General features: G+C 50.5%; 1 protein-coding gene across 4 annotated transcripts in view; it reads right to left on the reverse strand.

Moving 5' to 3' along the window:
* prr12b (proline rich 12b) overlaps positions 1-13,321 on the reverse strand; it is a 31,227-nt gene extending 17,906 nt beyond the window's left edge. For 3 of the 4 annotated variants that reach the window (XM_069191760.1, XM_069191762.1, XM_069191759.1), the window contains exons 1-2: positions 12,444-13,321; positions 5,222-5,379 (exon numbers count right to left, since the gene is read on the reverse strand). In XM_069191760.1, the coding sequence (XP_069047861.1) occupies positions 5,222-5,379; positions 12,444-12,526 (241 nt within the window). In that variant the 5' untranslated portion in view covers positions 12,527-13,321. The remainder of the gene's footprint in view (positions 1-5,221; positions 5,380-12,443) is intronic. The other variant, XM_069191761.1, reaches the window with a different exon arrangement.
* Between the last annotated feature and the right edge of the window lie 3,440 nt (positions 13,322-16,761).

The following is a 16,761-nucleotide window of genomic DNA, read 5'->3' on the forward strand; positions in this document are numbered from 1 at the left end:
ATAACACAGGGCACAGAGAGTCATTAACAAGGGACAGAGAGTCATTAACAAGGGACAGATAGACAACAACACAGCACTGAGATCAACAACACAGCACTGAGAGTCAACAACACAGCACTGAGAGTCAACAACACACAACACTGAGATCAACAACACACAACACTGAGAGTCAACAACACACAGCACTGAGTTTAACAACACACAGCACTGAGAGTCAACAACACACAGCACTGAGATCAACAACACAGCACTGAGAGTCAACAACACACAACACTGAGATCAACAACACACAACACTGAGAGTCAACAACACACAGCACTGAGTTTAACAACACACAGCACTGAGAGTCAACAACACACAGCACTGAGATCAACAACACAGCACTGAGAGTCAACAACACACAGCACTGAGATCAACAACACAGCACTGAGAGTCAACAACACAGTGCTGAGAGTCAACAACACAGTGTTGAGAGTCAACAACACAGCACTGAGATCAACAACACAGCACTGAGATCAACATCACAGCACTGAGAGTCAACAACACACAGCACTGAGATCAACAACACAGCACTGAGAGTCAACAACACAGTGCTGAGAGTCAACAACACAGTGTTGAGAGTCAACAACACAGCACTGAGATCAACATCACAGCACTGAGAGTCAACAACACAGCACTGAGATCAACAACACAGTGCTGAGAGTCAACAACACAGTGCTGAGAGTCAACAACACACAGCACTGAGATCAACAACACAGTGCTGAGAGTCAACAACACAGTGCTGAGAGTCAACAACACACAGCACTGAGAGTCAACAACACACAGCACTGAGATCAACAACACAGCACTGAGATCAACAACACAGTGCTGAGAGTCAACAACACAGTGCTGAGAGTCAACAACACAGCACTGAGATCAACATCGCAGCACTGAGATCAACATCGCAGCACTGAGATCAACATCGCAGCACTGAGAGTCAACAACACAGCACTGAGATCAACAACACACAGCACTGAGATCAACAACACACAGCACTGAGATCGACAACACAGCACTGAGAGTCAACAACACAGCACTGAGATCGACAACACAGCACTGAAAATCAACAACACAGCACTGAGAGTCAACAACACAGCACCGAGAGACAACAACACAGCACTGAGATCAACATCACAGCACTGAGAGTCAACAACACAGTGCTGAGAGTCAACAACACAGCACTGAGATCAACAACACAGCACCGAGAGTCAACAACACAGCACTGAGATCAACAACACAGCACCGAGAGACAACAACACAGCACTGAGATCGACAACACAGCACCGAGAGACAACAACACAGCACTGAGATCGACAACACAGCACTGAGATCGACAACATAGCACTGAGATCGACAACATAGCACTGAGATCAACATCGCAGCACTGAGATTCAACAACACAGCACTGAGAGTCAACAACACAGCACTAAGATCGACAACACAGCACTGAGATCGACAACACAGCGCTGAGAGACAACAACACAGCACTGAGATCAACAACGCAGCACTGAGATCAACAACACAGCACCAAGAGACAACAACACAGCACTGAGATCAACAACACAGCACTGAGATCAACAACGCAGCACTGAGATCAACAACGCAGCACTGAGATCAACAACACAGCACTGAGATCAACAACACAGCACTGAGAGTCAACAACACAACACTGAGATCAACAACGCAGCACTGAGATCAACAACGCAGCACTGAGATCAGCAACACAGCACTGAGATCAACAACACAGCACTGAGATCAGCAACACAGCACTGAGATCAACAACACAGTACTGAGATTAACAACACAGTACTGAGATTAACACACAACAGTGAAAGTCAACAAACAGCACTGACAATAAACAACACAGCACTGAGATCAACAACGTAGTACTTAAAGCACAGATGTGCAGTTTTGATATTTTAGTTCAGTTCAAGTCAGTTTTACTTTTAAAAATCTGGTTTTCGGTTCAGTTTTTGTTTTTTTTAGTGATAGATAAAAAAAATGCTGTTAACATTATGTTTTTCAAAGACCATAACGTGCTGTAAATAAAGCATTTATTTGTAAAACAAACTTGTTCAACCCTGGTTATATCACTGATCCAATAATGCTACACACTGACTTTAAAACTGAAAATAATATTCATGTACAGCATTAAATAGCAAAAGATGTATACAGGTGCTGTTAAAGTGATCAATAAGTCATGTGTCTTACATGATGTCTTTTAAGAATCATGCATGCAGATCAGCTACATTACATCCAAAAAGCAAATTTTGCTGACACACACATTAAAATTAAAGAGTCATGGAGACTGTGGCTGAGAAATAAGCTGTTCCTTTCAGTTCCATTTTCCTGCCTGGTGTCTTTTTAATTCTACAGCTCTTCCCTAAAAACAGAATCCAACCTGGTCTGTTTTGCAGGTTTTACAGAAACATTGACAATCTTGCCCGTAAATGCATGCTGTTTAATTAGACTGTATGTTAGTAGAACATTTTATCATTTAAAATATATATTTCCTAACACAAATATCTAGGATTGTTTGAGTCAAAAGCACAATTTTCTACACACCAGGTTATTTTTGTTGACAATCATGTTGTAGGACAACGATTTCACATGACAAGTTTGAGCCGGACGGTGTACAATGTGGCTATCGGGATGAGGACAGCGCCCAGAGTGTGACAGCGTCCTTGGTCACAGGTAGCACCACCTGTCCTGCCATATTCACCTCAAAGTGGGGTTTTACATCTGTAGCAGTTCTATAGTTCGCACTGGCTTCCTTTGCCCAAATTTTAGAAACACAATCCTGCTTATCGATCACTGTAAGTCGACCTTTCATCACTGCTGTGGAGCCAGTGTTTCCGATACGGAACCCGTCTCCACGGTCCTCTTAAGACACTTCAGGTCGATGTTAAGCTACGCAAGAAAAACAATGTTGTGTAGTTGGTGAAAATTCAAAAACTATTATCAGGCACGATTCACTGCAGTAGGAAAACAGGCCAACCTGTGCTGGACTACTTCTAAAATCTTTGTAATCACTTTATTGTCATTTTTTGTGAAGCCTTTAAATATATCAATCTGTCAAAAGTGATCAGTGAATGTTAACATTACTACATATATGAATATTACTTAGGCACTAAGCCAGCACAAACTAAATCCTCAATCGTCCTCAAATCGGAGCTCCTGTACAATAAACCTTGTCAGATGATCTCTGAGTTTAGAAACGTTGTGGCCAGACACCAAAAATCACAAATATTGCAAGAACATTTGCCCATTACCAAACCGAAAACCCCACACATCTAAGTCAGGTTTCAGTTTTTTATTGAAAACTGACTGATAATAAACTGCACATGTCTAACGAACTATCAGCACTGTGATTCAACAACACCACGGCACTAAGGGTCAACAACAAACAGCACCGAGAGTCAACAACACAACGCAGAGTCAACCACACAAAACTGAGAGTCAACACCACAACACCAAGTCAACAACACAACACTGAGTCAACATCACAGCATTGAGAGTCAACAACACAGCATTCAGAGTCAACAACACACAGCACTGAGAGTGAACAACACAACACTGAATCAACATCACAGCATTTAGAGTCAACAACACATCACTGAAAGTCAACAACACAACACATTGAGTTAACAACATAATACAGAGTCAACAACACTGCACTGAGAATCAGTATGGCACTGAGAGTCAACAACACAGCACTGAGAGTCAACAACACACAGCACTGAGATTAACAACACAACACTGAGTCGACATCACAGCATTCAGTCAACTACACAACACTGAGAGTCAACAACACAGCACTGAGATCAACAACACAGCACTGAGAGTCAACAACACAGCACATTGAATTAACAACATAATACAGAGAATCAACAACACTGCACTGAGAATCAGTATGGCACTGAGAGTCAACAACACACAGCACTGAGATCAACAACACAGCACTGAGAGTCAACAACAAACAGCACTGAGATCAACAACACAGCACTGAGATCAACAACACACAACACTGAGAGTCAACAACACACAGCACTGAGATCAACAACACACAGCACTGAGATCAACAACACACAACACTGAGAGTCAACAACACACAGCACTGAGATCAACAACACACAGCACTGAGATCGACAACGCAGCACTGAGATCAACAACGCAGCACTGAGAGTCAACAACACAGCACTGAGAGTCAACAACACAGTACTGAGATCAACAACACAGCACTGAGATCAACAACACACAACACTGAGAGTCAACAACGCAGCACTGAGATCAACAACGCAGCACTGAGAGTCAACAACACAGCACTGAGAGTCAACAACACAGTACTGAGATCAACAACACAGCACTGAGATCAACAACACACAACACTGAGAGTCAACAACGCAGCACTGAGATCAACAACGCAGCACTGAGATCAACAACGCAGCACTGAGATCAACAACGCAGCACTGAGAGTCAATGGCAACACCAGCATGCCCCGCTGAGTCAACAGGTAGCACAGAGAAAGATTAGCTGCAGGGTGTATGTGTACAACACACAGACTGATTACACAGGACCCCAAACTTGAAACTGAATAGAGAAGAAGTTCAGTCCAGTTCAACAGCCTAGTCTAGCAAACACAACTCACTCTCACCCAGTGTTACTACCTATCCTTCAGCAAACACACTGCCACACATTTATATGTGCACGTGGCTCTGTGGCTCAGGATCTGCTCCTGTGGCTGGGAGGTTGCCGGTTCGAATTCCACAGCCGACAGAGGAAGCCTACTCTGTTGGGCCCCTGAGCAAGGCCCTGAACCCCAGCTGCTCCAGGGGCGCCGTATAAATGTCTGACCCTGCGCTCTGACCCCCAGCTTCTCTCCCTGTGTGTGTGTCTCATGGAGAGCAAGCTGGGGTCTGAGAGAAGACACATTCCTCATGCAAGAAATTGTATTGGGCTAATAAAGTGATCTCATATATCTTATTTAATACACATTTCAAATGAAGTACAGTACAGAATAACCCATTGCACTATATGACAGGTCAAGCACAGCAGAACTGAATCCCACATGTCTCAGCCCAGCACAGGACAACACACCCCTCCATTATCAGAACCCCACACATGCTGCTGAAGATCGCAAATAAAACCCAAAACAAAAGATCTCGACCCAGGTGCTACTTACCGAGACTCCGCCCAGCTGCCCCCCAGGCCCCGCCCTGCCCCGTACCTGCCGGATGGTGATTGGCCGCGTAGCCCTGGAGGGGGTGTGGCGTAGCATAGGCCTGTCTGTGCAGCAGCTCTGAGTCGGGGTGCGAAGACCGGGAGCCCCCATACACCAGGCTGGGGAGAGAGGGAGATGGAGGGTGAATACAGATGTCGACTGTACACGAACACCGCATTGAGAAAGCAGAAGCCAGGGGATTCCACTATAATCTGCACATCACTGGTTCCAGCCTAGCGAATATCATCAGCCCACTGTGACCAGGTTTCTCTGAGCTGTAAACAACAGTTTGTACAGCCCCACCAGGGACAGGTGAGCTCCAGTCTCCCAGGAGACCCTCAATCCTGGGCCAGGTGAGCTCCAGTCTGCCAGGAGACCCTCAATCCTGGGTCAGGTGAGCTCCAGTCTGCCAGGAGACCCTCAATCCTGGGTCAGGTGAGCTCCAGTCTGCCAGGAGACCCTCAGCCCTGGGCAGGTGAGCTCCAGTCTGCCAGGAGACCCTCAGCCCTGGGTCAGGTGAGCTCCAGTCTCCCAGGAGACCCTCAGCCCTGGGTCAGGTGAGCTCCAGTCTGGAGGGGGCCCTCAATCCTGGGTCAGGTGAGCTCCAGTCTGCCAGGAGACCCTCAGGGTCAGTGGATCAGAGCCGTGAGAGTCGCTCAGGTATCTCACAAAGATAAGAGGTTCTCACAGGGGGACCCCAGAGAACCCACATTCTAGCCGGGCCTGCTGGCAGACTGAGAGAGGATTGAGTAACTACGCAGATCTGAGGGGGGACCCCAAAGAGACTGAGCCAAGCTCAGTCACGTCCCCCAACTCCGCACACAAGCCCAACCAGCTGGAAATCGGTGGTGACGGACACACGGTCTCTCTGCGGATGCAGGACACAGATCCACCAGACCAGCTGTCCTCCCGGTCTAACTAGACAGGACCTGAACCACTGACCAACTATCCTCCTGGTCTAGCAAGACTGGACCTGAGCCACCGGACCAGCTGTCGTCCTGGTCTAACAAGACCAGACCAGACCTGAACCGCCGGATTAGCTGTCCTCCTGGTGTAACAAGACGTGTGGACGCACACGGCTCAGTGCAGACCACACACGGCACGCCACAATGGCAGTGATCACCATGCATACAGAACATGGCACAATAGTCCACACTGGAACAACCACTGGTGGTCAGGCTGGAAGACCTTCACAACGTGCACACGGCTACCCAGGTCCACACTGTCCAACCCCTACACCTACAGACCAGCCAGTCCAAAGCAGGAGGTCAGCACAGAACCACAGACCGCAGGCCCAGCGACATGCTGACCCAGAACAGTAGTGTCCAAACAGCACAGAACCACAGACCGCAGGCCCAGGGACATGCTGACCCAGAACAGTAGTGTCCAAACAGCACAGGACAACAGACCGCAGGCCCAGGGACACGCTGACCCAGAACAGTAGTGTCCAAACAGCACAGAACCACAGACTGCAGGCCCAGCGACATGCTGACCCAGAACAGTAGTGTCCAAACAGCACAGAACCACAGACCGCAGGCCAAGAAACATGCAGAATGAAAGCATACAGTCCAAACAACACAGAACCACACACTGTAGTCTACTGGTCACCTCCTCCACTCCCCTGATTACACTGACACCTGGAGATCTGCAGTACTGATCACCTCCTCCACACTCCTGATCACACTGACACCTGGAGATCTACAGTACTGATCACCTCCTCCACACTCCTGCTCACACTGACACCTGGAGATCTACAGTACTGATCGCCTCCTCCACACTCCTGCTCACACTGACACCTGGAGATCTACAGTACTGATCACCTCCTCCACACTCCTGATCACACTGACACCTGGAGATCTACAGTACTGATCACCTCCTCCAAACTCCTGCTCACACTGACACCTGGAGATCTACAGTACTGATCACCTCATCCACACTCCTGTTTACACTGACACCTGGGTTGACTCTATAAGTATCAGGTCCCCTTCTACTCTCACCTGTTCAAAACTAAAAAGACTCAGTTCCTCCAGCCCGTCAGTGTGGGGCACTCCCTTCAGACTGAAGAGACCCAGTTCCTCCAGCCTGTCAGCATGGGACATTCTCTTAAGCACCAGAAAGCATCTGTTTCCTATCTTAAATTAGGTCTTCCTAGTGCTTTATGCAATTTTAACATGGTATCTAACATTCTGTTTTTTAATTTCTTCCCCATTGCTTACAAGATGTAAATGAAGTGTCAACATAAAGGCTTCAGTCTTTTCCACATGCAGCCTCTCCTTACTCACTTTCCCATTTTATTCCGAAGTGTGGAGGCTCTGTGGCTAAGGATCTGTGGCAGGAAGGTTGCCAGTTCGTATCCCGCAGCCGGCAGAGGAATCCTACTCCTTCGGATGAGACGTAAAACTGAGGTCCTGACTCTCTGTGGTCATTAAAAATCCCAGGGTGTTTCTCGAAAAGAGTAGGGGTGTAACCCCGGCATCCTGGCCAAATTTCCCATTGGCCCTTATCAATCATGGCCTCCTAATAATCCCCCTCTATGAGTTGGCTATATTACTCTGCTCTTCTCCCCACTGAGAGCTGGTGTGTGGGGAGCGTTCTGGCGCACTATGGCTGCCGTCGCATCATCCAGGTGGATGCTGCACATTGGTGGGGGTGGAGGGGATCCCCATTATCTGTACAGCGCTTTGAGTGGAGGGTCCAGAAAAGCGCTATATAAGTGTAAGCAATTATTATTATTATTATTATTATTATTATTATTATTATTACTCCATAGGGCCCTGATGAGGCCTATCACTGACCCTGCGCTCGGACCCCTGTGACCCTGTACTGGACAGAGCTGTTGGGAAACGGAGGGATGGGTGATCCAGGCCCTGGTAGCCCCCGAGAGTGTCCGATTCAGGGCAGGACAGATGGCAGACGCTCTCTCGACGCTGCTGCTCTCGAACGCTTGTGCACGTTTATCTGCAATTCCACTGCTGCTGCTCACACATATGAGACAAGAAGCCACATCCACCTCACAACGCAAGTCCCCAGCTCCCAGATCCCAGATCTCAGAACCAAGATCCCAGCTCCCAGTTTCCAGATCTCAGCCCCAAGATCATAGCTCCCAGCTCCCAGAGAGACCGGGCATGTCTGGCAGGATTCCAGTGCATGTTGGGAAGGATCCTGCACTGCTGGCTCCTCTCACACCCAAGGGTCAAAGGTCAGCAGCCACCCAGCTCGCCCCAAATGAACCCCACCCCAGCTGCACCCCTGTGATCCCACTGTACTCCCTTCCACTCATGACCCCCAGAAACACAGCGACGTCAGCTAGCGCCCCAGCGCCGCCAGCAACAGCCCCTCGCTGACCGGCAGAGGGACGAGAGGTCAGCATCCCTCTGGACACGACTCTGCACAGCATCAGAGTGACGGACAATCAAACGCCCGACGCCAACACTAATGACCGCGAGGGGACCCCAACATGAGAATCCCCCCCGTCTTCGCTCCAGACACAGCTGGATGAGCTCCTCCGGTCAGGACAGGAGGCTCCACTGTACACAGAGGGGGGATTGGGTAACAAACTGACCAGCCCCATTGCTGAGACCTGAATTAGCTCCAGACACAGCTGGATGGGCTCTACTGTACACAGAGGGGGTGGGAGGAGGGAACAGGATACCCAGCCACCCTGCCTTTTCTCAAGACACAAATCTTCCAGTCAGGACAGGGGGCACTACTGGGAGTGTGGACCACACTGCCCAGTGCTTGAAGCTGATTCCTTGGCACTACATACACAGAGAACTTGGACGATGCACCGGAGCCTCACTCAGCGATCACACTCTCTCCGTACAGGTCGAATCCACAGGGGTCACGCGTGCAGAATCGGCGTTGCACTGTGGGTCGCGCCGAGGAGTTTTCAAACCCCCTGCCTCGCTGCTGTTCTGAGCAGCAACAGCCCCCTGCTGCCTGGTGCCTGGGTGAGGGTCCGAGACCGCATCCCGAAACAGACCTTCAGCTCCGGCAGCAGTGCAAGAGCCCAGGACAGAGCCATTCCACTGCCCAAATTCACCGGCACCCTTTCTGCTGCACTGGGACTGTAGCCCCTGTTGTAACAGGACTGTTGTTCTGTACTGGGACTGTAGCTCCTATTGTAACAGACTGTCCTACTGTACTGGGACTGTAGCTCCTATTATAACAGGACTGTTTTACTGCACTGGGACTGTAGCTCCTGTTGTAACAGGACTGTTCTACTGTACTGGGACTGTAGCTCCTATTGTAACAGACTGTCCTACTGTACTGGGACTGTAGCTCCTATTGTAACTGGACTCTCCTACTGCACTGGGACTGGAGCTCCTATTGTAACAGGACTGTTTTACTGCACTGGGACTGTAGCCCCTATTGTACCAGGACTGTTCTACTGCACTGGGACTGTAGCTCCTATTGTAACAGACTGTTCTACTGTACTGGGACTGTAGCTCCTGTTGTAACAGGACTGTTCTACTGTACTGGGACTGTAGCTCCTATTGTAACAGACTGTTCTACTGTACTGGGACTGTAGCTCCTATTGTAACAGACTGGTCTACTGCACTGGGACTGTAGCTCCTATTGTAACAGGACTGTTCTACTGTACTGGGACTGTAGCCCCTATTGGAACAGGACTGGTCTACTGTACTGGGACTGTAGCTCCTATTGTAACAGACTGTTCTACTGTACTGGGACTGTAGCTCCTATTGTAACAGGACTGTTCTACTGCACTGGGACTGTAGCTCCTATTCTAACAGACTGTCCTACTGTACTGGGACTGTAGCTCCTATTGTAACAGGACTGTCCTACTGTACTGGGACTGTAGCTCCTATTGTAACAGGACTGTTCTACTGTACTGGGACTGTAGCCCCTATTGTAACAGACTGGTCTACTGTACTGGGACTGTAGCTCCTATTGTAACAGGACTGTTCTACTGTACTGGGACTGTAGCTCCTATTGTAACAGGACTGTCCTACTGCACTGGGACTGTAGCTCCTATTGTAACAGGACTGTTTTACTGTACTGGGACTGCAGCCCCTATTGTCACAGGACTGTTTTACTGTACTGGGACTGCAGCCCCTATTGTCACAGGACTGTTCTACTGCACTGGGACTGTAGCCTCTATTGTAACAGGACCGTTGTACTGCACTGTTCTACAAGAGGCATTATCTCCCACCTCATTACTGGTGATTTATTTACAGGAGTAATGAACTTCATATTCAAAATTTTATCTAGGTATACCTTTACTAAATAGCTGTCTTTATTAACATACATTAATTTTCCCTAGAGCACCTAGGGCACTAAATTTCATTAGTGTCAGTGGTGGTAGGAGCACTTTTCATGTTTAAACTCTTATTTTAAAACACACAGCCCAAAGGATGCATTCTGGATACATTTTATTTAAATAAACACACACACACGCAGTTTGGTCAAATTCATTGAGCTGCTTACCGTGTCTGCAACACGATGTCAACAGCTTGTTCCTTAAACAATACTCCACAATCTCTCTCAACAAATATTATACATCGCAGAAATATAATAACACAGAATTTTTGGGAAGCAGGCAGAGACCGGAATGTTTATTTATAGCGCCGCCAGAGACGACCCCGAACCTCCCCCAACAACACCCCAAATGAAAACGCAGTTCTCGCCGTCGTCGTCTTCGATTTTTGTTTTGGGGTCATTCCACCTCATGAAACGCCGCCACCCCTGGGATTTGTGAACTACTCCTGTCCCTGACAACAATAATATGGACGGTAGCATCGACAGCCACCAAAATACTGATTTTCCCCCCTCCGTTGTCAACTCGAGTTCAGGCTTCAATCTGCCCGACTAGGCCTCTGGGCTCCGGCGCACACAGACACACACACGTACCGCCTGCCTCTGCAGGGGAAAAAAAACGCCATTTCCCACCCTCTTTCTCTTTATTACGCTTTATTTTATTGAATTTCACCGCTGGTATCTTCTCGTCTCGCCTCCACCCTCCTCTGTTTTGTATCACGACCCGGTGAAAACACCTTCTCCCGGCTGACCGCCCATCGCACGTCCGGCCGCTGTTTTTATTTTCATCACCATCATTATTATCACTATTTAGAGGGTTTGGAAGGTGATGGTACAATATCTTTTTAACAAAAACGAGTCCTCTGGCCGTAAACAGTATTTAAAGACGGCATCTTCGAAATGCGTGCGGACGTGCATTTGTGAAATTTTAGCTGCACCTCCGAATGAAGGCCTCCCATCTGCGTCTGAAGATTTGCGTTTTACAATGACCGCGTATCTCAGCGCTTCTGGGGGGCTATCTTTTTTCCCTCTTACCCCCCCCCCTAATTTGATTGTATTTGCATAATTAATCACCTATCAGCACCTGTTTATTGAGCTAATGGTCGTGATGATAAAACAGCGATAAGGGGCCGGGGCCGCTGGCTCATCTGCATACGGGCAGTAATTACTCGGGCTCAGGGCTGGTTTCTGCAAGACAGCCCAAGACCAGCGTGCGGACGCCGCCGCGGTTCCTCAATTTCTGTTTGTTTTGGGTTTTTTTTTTAATTTTGCATGCACGATTTTCTTTTTTGGGAACCCAAATCACATCGCAAGCTACAACAAAAAAAAAAAACCCCGTCACTCGCATCGTGCACAACAGCCCGCCATACCCTACCACCGTACGTGCGTGTGTGTAAATATAATTGCATGTGTTGCACACACATAAACATGCATTATTCTAATCGCAGCCCAGTCGACGCAAGAAACAGGGGCAACGGCAGAGACTATATAGCGCGGCTTCAGAAAGCCTGCGCGCTGACAGAAGTCAGCTTTGTCGCCCTAAACGTGCATTTGTATCACAGCTGCAGAAGGGTTATTTTTTTTAAAGAAACCCATACATCCCTAACCCATCCCCCCCTCTCTCTCTCTCTCTCCCTTCTCCCCTCTCTCTCTTTCGCTCTCCTATCTCAGGTCTCGCTCACTCATCCACGCATTAGAATACACCACGCACCCCACGCAATTTGGAGAATGCATTCACCCGTCCGCCAGACCACCCCCGGCAACTCAAGTGAAAGCAACGCGGCGACCCAAGAGCCCGAATTAACGCGTCGAGAGCAGAGAGAAACAGACAACAAGCGAGTATTGTCGCAAAGGACAGGTCGCAGCTCAGCCCCCCCCCCAGCACACACCTCCCTCCCGGCTTTACCTCGCTTTTGCAGAGCGCTCGTACGTCCATCCCGTCCCGGCACCCAGGTCGCCGAATCCTGCTGCTGGATAATTTCTATCCATGAAAATTTATGGGAGCGGGGAGGGGGGTTTAAACAGAGACTAATGTGGCGATCACATAGACGGCGCTTCTCTTTAGGAATGAAATCAGAGAGAGAGAGAGGAAAGAGGCGCGGGGGGGTAGCTGAAGAGGAGGAGGAGGAGGAGGGTGTCGGAGGAGAGAGAGGGGGGCAGCCGAAGATAGATTCACACACAAAAAAAATCCCTTTATTTCCTCTCTCTCTCTCTCCCCTCTGTCGTCTCCAGCGTTTTCTGGTGCCGTCTGAGTCTGGCAGGCAAGCGAGCCCGTGTCTGAGGAGAGACGTTTCTAAAAAATCAGTCTGTCAGTCTCTTTTCTCCTTTATAGCTCGCTGGCCGATGCCGCCTCTGTCTCTCTCTCTCTCCTCTTCTCCCCCCCTGTCTCCTGTTATGGCTGGGAGGTGGGGAAGAGAGACGGGGGGAGAGAAATCCAGGTTATTATGTGTTTTTTTTTTCCACGCAAAAAAAACAAAACAAAAATAAGAACGCGCCCCCTCCCTTTGCGCACACGCAGGAAGAAAAATCACGCGTGCAATTTTTTTTGTTGTTGTTGCTGCTGTTGCTTTGCTTTGTTTCGTTTTTAGTCTCCCAGCAAAAGCCCGGTCTCGGGTTCCGTGCGCCGTTTTATAAAATCCCTCGGCTCGTTACGGCTCCTGTCTCTGCACATTTTCAGTCATTTTCCTGCAAAGCCGCCATGTTTGAGAAGCGCCTGCCTGCCTCACTCACACTCTCTCTCTCTCCCTCCCCGTCTCTTTCTCTCTCTCTCACACACACACGCAGCAGCTAAGCTGAAATCTTCCCGGCATACATTTCAGGTCGAAACTGACAAAAGGGGGGGGGGGGAGGAGGAGGAGGAGGGGGAGGGGTGCCGAGCCGCGCCGCTCGGAGGAAGGGGGCCGTTTCTGCTGCGCGCGGGCGGAGGGGCGACCCCGGCGGGCAGAGGCTGGCGTGTCGGTAAATCAACAAAAGGCCGACGGCGGGCCAAGCGCATCCCGAGTCAGGGAGAGAGGGAGGCAGAGACCCGGTAAACCGCAGCACCGTGCTGTGAGGGGTAGGGGTGAGGGTTCGAGGGGGTGTCAGCAGACACCTGGCCCCGGACGGAGTCGGGGAGCCCCGGCGCCGAGCCCCTCGGGCGGGGGACACAAACGGGATGTCTCGATCGGCGGTGTGCCGTTCCTCTGCCTCCACCCTGGGGAGACCAGCAATGTGTGGCAGTGGAGCCGACCCCCCCCAGTGTGTGTAGGACACCACCCAGCTGCCCCGTCCCAGGGCAGGACCCCAGAGCCCTGCTGTCCGCGGGGCCTGCGGGGGATGCTCCGGGGACCCCCCAGCGGGCAGAAGACCCCAGATTTTGCCACCTCTGGGGGATAGCGCGTGTCGCAGTGAACACCACTCACTTGCTGGTTTCCCTCCGCGTCAAGGAGGACGCCTCAGCGACCCCTGCAGGGCAGCGGGGGTGCTGCATCAGCGAGGGGCGCCATGTCTAGATCATTGCCCATTCCTGGGGCGACCCACCCCACGCGGGTCACCAGCAGAGTCTCCGGTCTCCTCGGGGGTCTTCAGTCAGGGGTTAAAGGTCAGTGTGAGGACAGTAACTGGCTCAGTTCAGACTCTGAGACCCCAGTCCTTCAGGGGCTCTGGGGGTCTTCAGTCAGGGGTTAAAGGTCAGTGTGAGGACAGTAACTGGCTCAGTTCAGACCCTGAGACCCCAGTCCTTCAGGGGCTCTGGGAGTGTTCAGTCAGGGGTTAAAGGTCAGTGTGAGGACAGTAACTGGCTCAGTTCAGACTCTGAGACCCCAGTCCTTCAGGGGCTCTGGGGGGTCTTCAATCAGGGGTTAAAGGTCAGTGTGAGGACAGTAACTGGCTCAGTTCAGTCTCTGAGACCCCAGTCCTTCAGGGGCTCTGGGGGTCTTCACTCAGGGGTTAAAGGTCACTGTGAATCTGGGCTCATGAGGACAGTAACTGGCTCAGTTCAGACCCTGAGACCCCAGTCCTTCAGGGGCTCTGGGGGTGTTCACTCAGGGGTTAAAGCATATCTATTTCATGCAACGACTTCCTCTAATTAGTATTTATTATTTTCAGTGTGAGGACAGTAACTGGCTCAGTTCAGTCCCTGAGACCCCAGTCCTTATGGGGCTCTGGGGGTCTTCAGTCAGGGGTTGAAGGTCACTGTGTTTAGGGCAGGTGTCCTCAATCCCAGTCCTGGAGACCCACACACCAGACCTGCGCTGAAATACACAACCCAGGTATTCATTGTCTTAACAGCAGGATTGCTAGGGATGGTGATCTTAAATCCACTTGATGGTCCCCTTCCAGGACTGCGTTTCCCGAGTGAAATACCATCCCGACTGCAGGAGCTCCAGTCGGGCCAATGGCCAGTTCAGGCAGGGCTGCGCTGACCTGCCCGGGCCGGCAGGTGTCTGTGGCTCCAGGACCAGCACGGGGGACCCCTGGTCCGGCGGTATAGCTGTGTCTCTCCTGGAGGGTGGGAAACGGTGCAGCGCCCTGAACTCGCGCCCCCGTAGTTTCCGGGAATGTTAAACGGGCCCGTTTCCCGCCTGCGCTCCTGCAGAGCTTGGCGACACCGAGGGACAGCGCGGACAGAGCCGGACCCGGACCCCAGTCCCCCACCAGTCAGCCCCGCCACACAAGCCTGCGTGACCTCTGGGATCACGACACCACGCTTGTGTTGTTTCAGGTCTGTTGCCTCGGGTAAAGACGGACGAAGTCATCACGGACAAAGTCTTCCTCTTAATTCTCGAAACGAGTGCAAACAGCACGCAGCGTCCTCCCTCCACAGTCCCAGCGCAGAAGCCCGCAGCTCTGCGCAGATCCCCTGCGCAGCCGTCTGACGTCACGCCCCCCCCCCCTCCCCGCAACCCCTTCCGTCTCCTCGCTGATGTTTCTCGCAGGTCCGCCAGCGCGCGGTGCTTCGCGGTTGCCAGGGGAGACGGGCCGGCCGGCGCGGGCCAATAGGAAAGCGCCCTCGCAGGATCCGGCACTGTGGTCGCGCGAGCGACCCTCTCCGGCTCGTGCCTGCAGGCGCTGTTACAGCTCGCTCCCTGCAGGGCGCGCGGATCCCGGCGCTCCAGAGAAACAGAGCAAAAGCGTTCACGTGCCACTACTGTAGTAAACTGCATTTCTAATAGAGATTTCAATCCCACGCTAAATAGAGCAGGGGACTCACTTCATCCCCAGCGCAGACACAGTCAGCATTCTGCACCAGGTGGACTGAGTAACAGGACTGTCCTGCTGTACTGGGACTGTAGCTCCTATTGTAACTGGACTGTTCTACTGTACTGGGACTGTAGCTCCTATTGTAACAGGACTGTCCTACTGTACTGGGACTGTAGCCCCTATTGTAACAGGACTGTTCTACTGTACTGGGACTGTAGCTCCTACTGTAACAGACTGGTCTACTGTACTGGGACTGTAGCTCCTATTGTAACAGACTGTTCTACTGGACTGGGACTGTAGCTCCTATTGTAACAGACTGTTCTACTGTACTGGGACTGTAGCTCCTATTGTAACTGGACTGTTCTACTGTACTGGGACTGTAGCCCCTATTGTAACAGACTGTTCTACTGTACTGGGACTGTAGCCCCTATTGTAACAGACTGTCCTACTGTACTGGGACTGTAGCTCCTATTGTAACAGACTGGTCTACTGTACTGGGACTGTAGCCCCTATTGTAACAGGACTGTTCTACTGTACTGGGACTGTAGCTCCTACTGTAACAGACTGGTCTACTGTACTGGGACTGTAGCTCCTATTGTAACAGACTGTTCTACTGGACTGGGACTGTAGCTCCTATTGTAACAGACTGTTCTACTGTACTGGGACTGTAGCTCCTATTGTAACTGGACTGTTCTACTGTACTGGGACTGTAGCCCCTATTGTAACAGACTGTTCTACTGGACTGGGACTGTAGCTCCTATTGTAACAGGACTGGTCTACTGGACTGGGACTGTAGCTCCTATTGTAACAGACTGGTCTACTGGACTGGGACTGTAGCTCCTATTGTAACAGACTGTTCTACTGGACTGGGACTGTAGCTCCTATTGTAACAGGACTGTTCTACTGTACTGGGACTGTAGCCCCTATTGTAACAGGACTGTTCTACTGTAATGGGACTGTAGCTCCTATTGTAACAGGACTGTCCTACTGTACTGGGACTGTAGCTCCTACTGTAACAGACTGGTCTACTGTACTGGGACTGT

Source organism: Lepisosteus oculatus, chromosome 7 (genome assembly GCF_040954835.1).
Source record: "Lepisosteus oculatus isolate fLepOcu1 chromosome 7, fLepOcu1.hap2, whole genome shotgun sequence".
Taxonomy (NCBI): domain Eukaryota; kingdom Metazoa; phylum Chordata; class Actinopteri; order Semionotiformes; family Lepisosteidae; genus Lepisosteus; species Lepisosteus oculatus.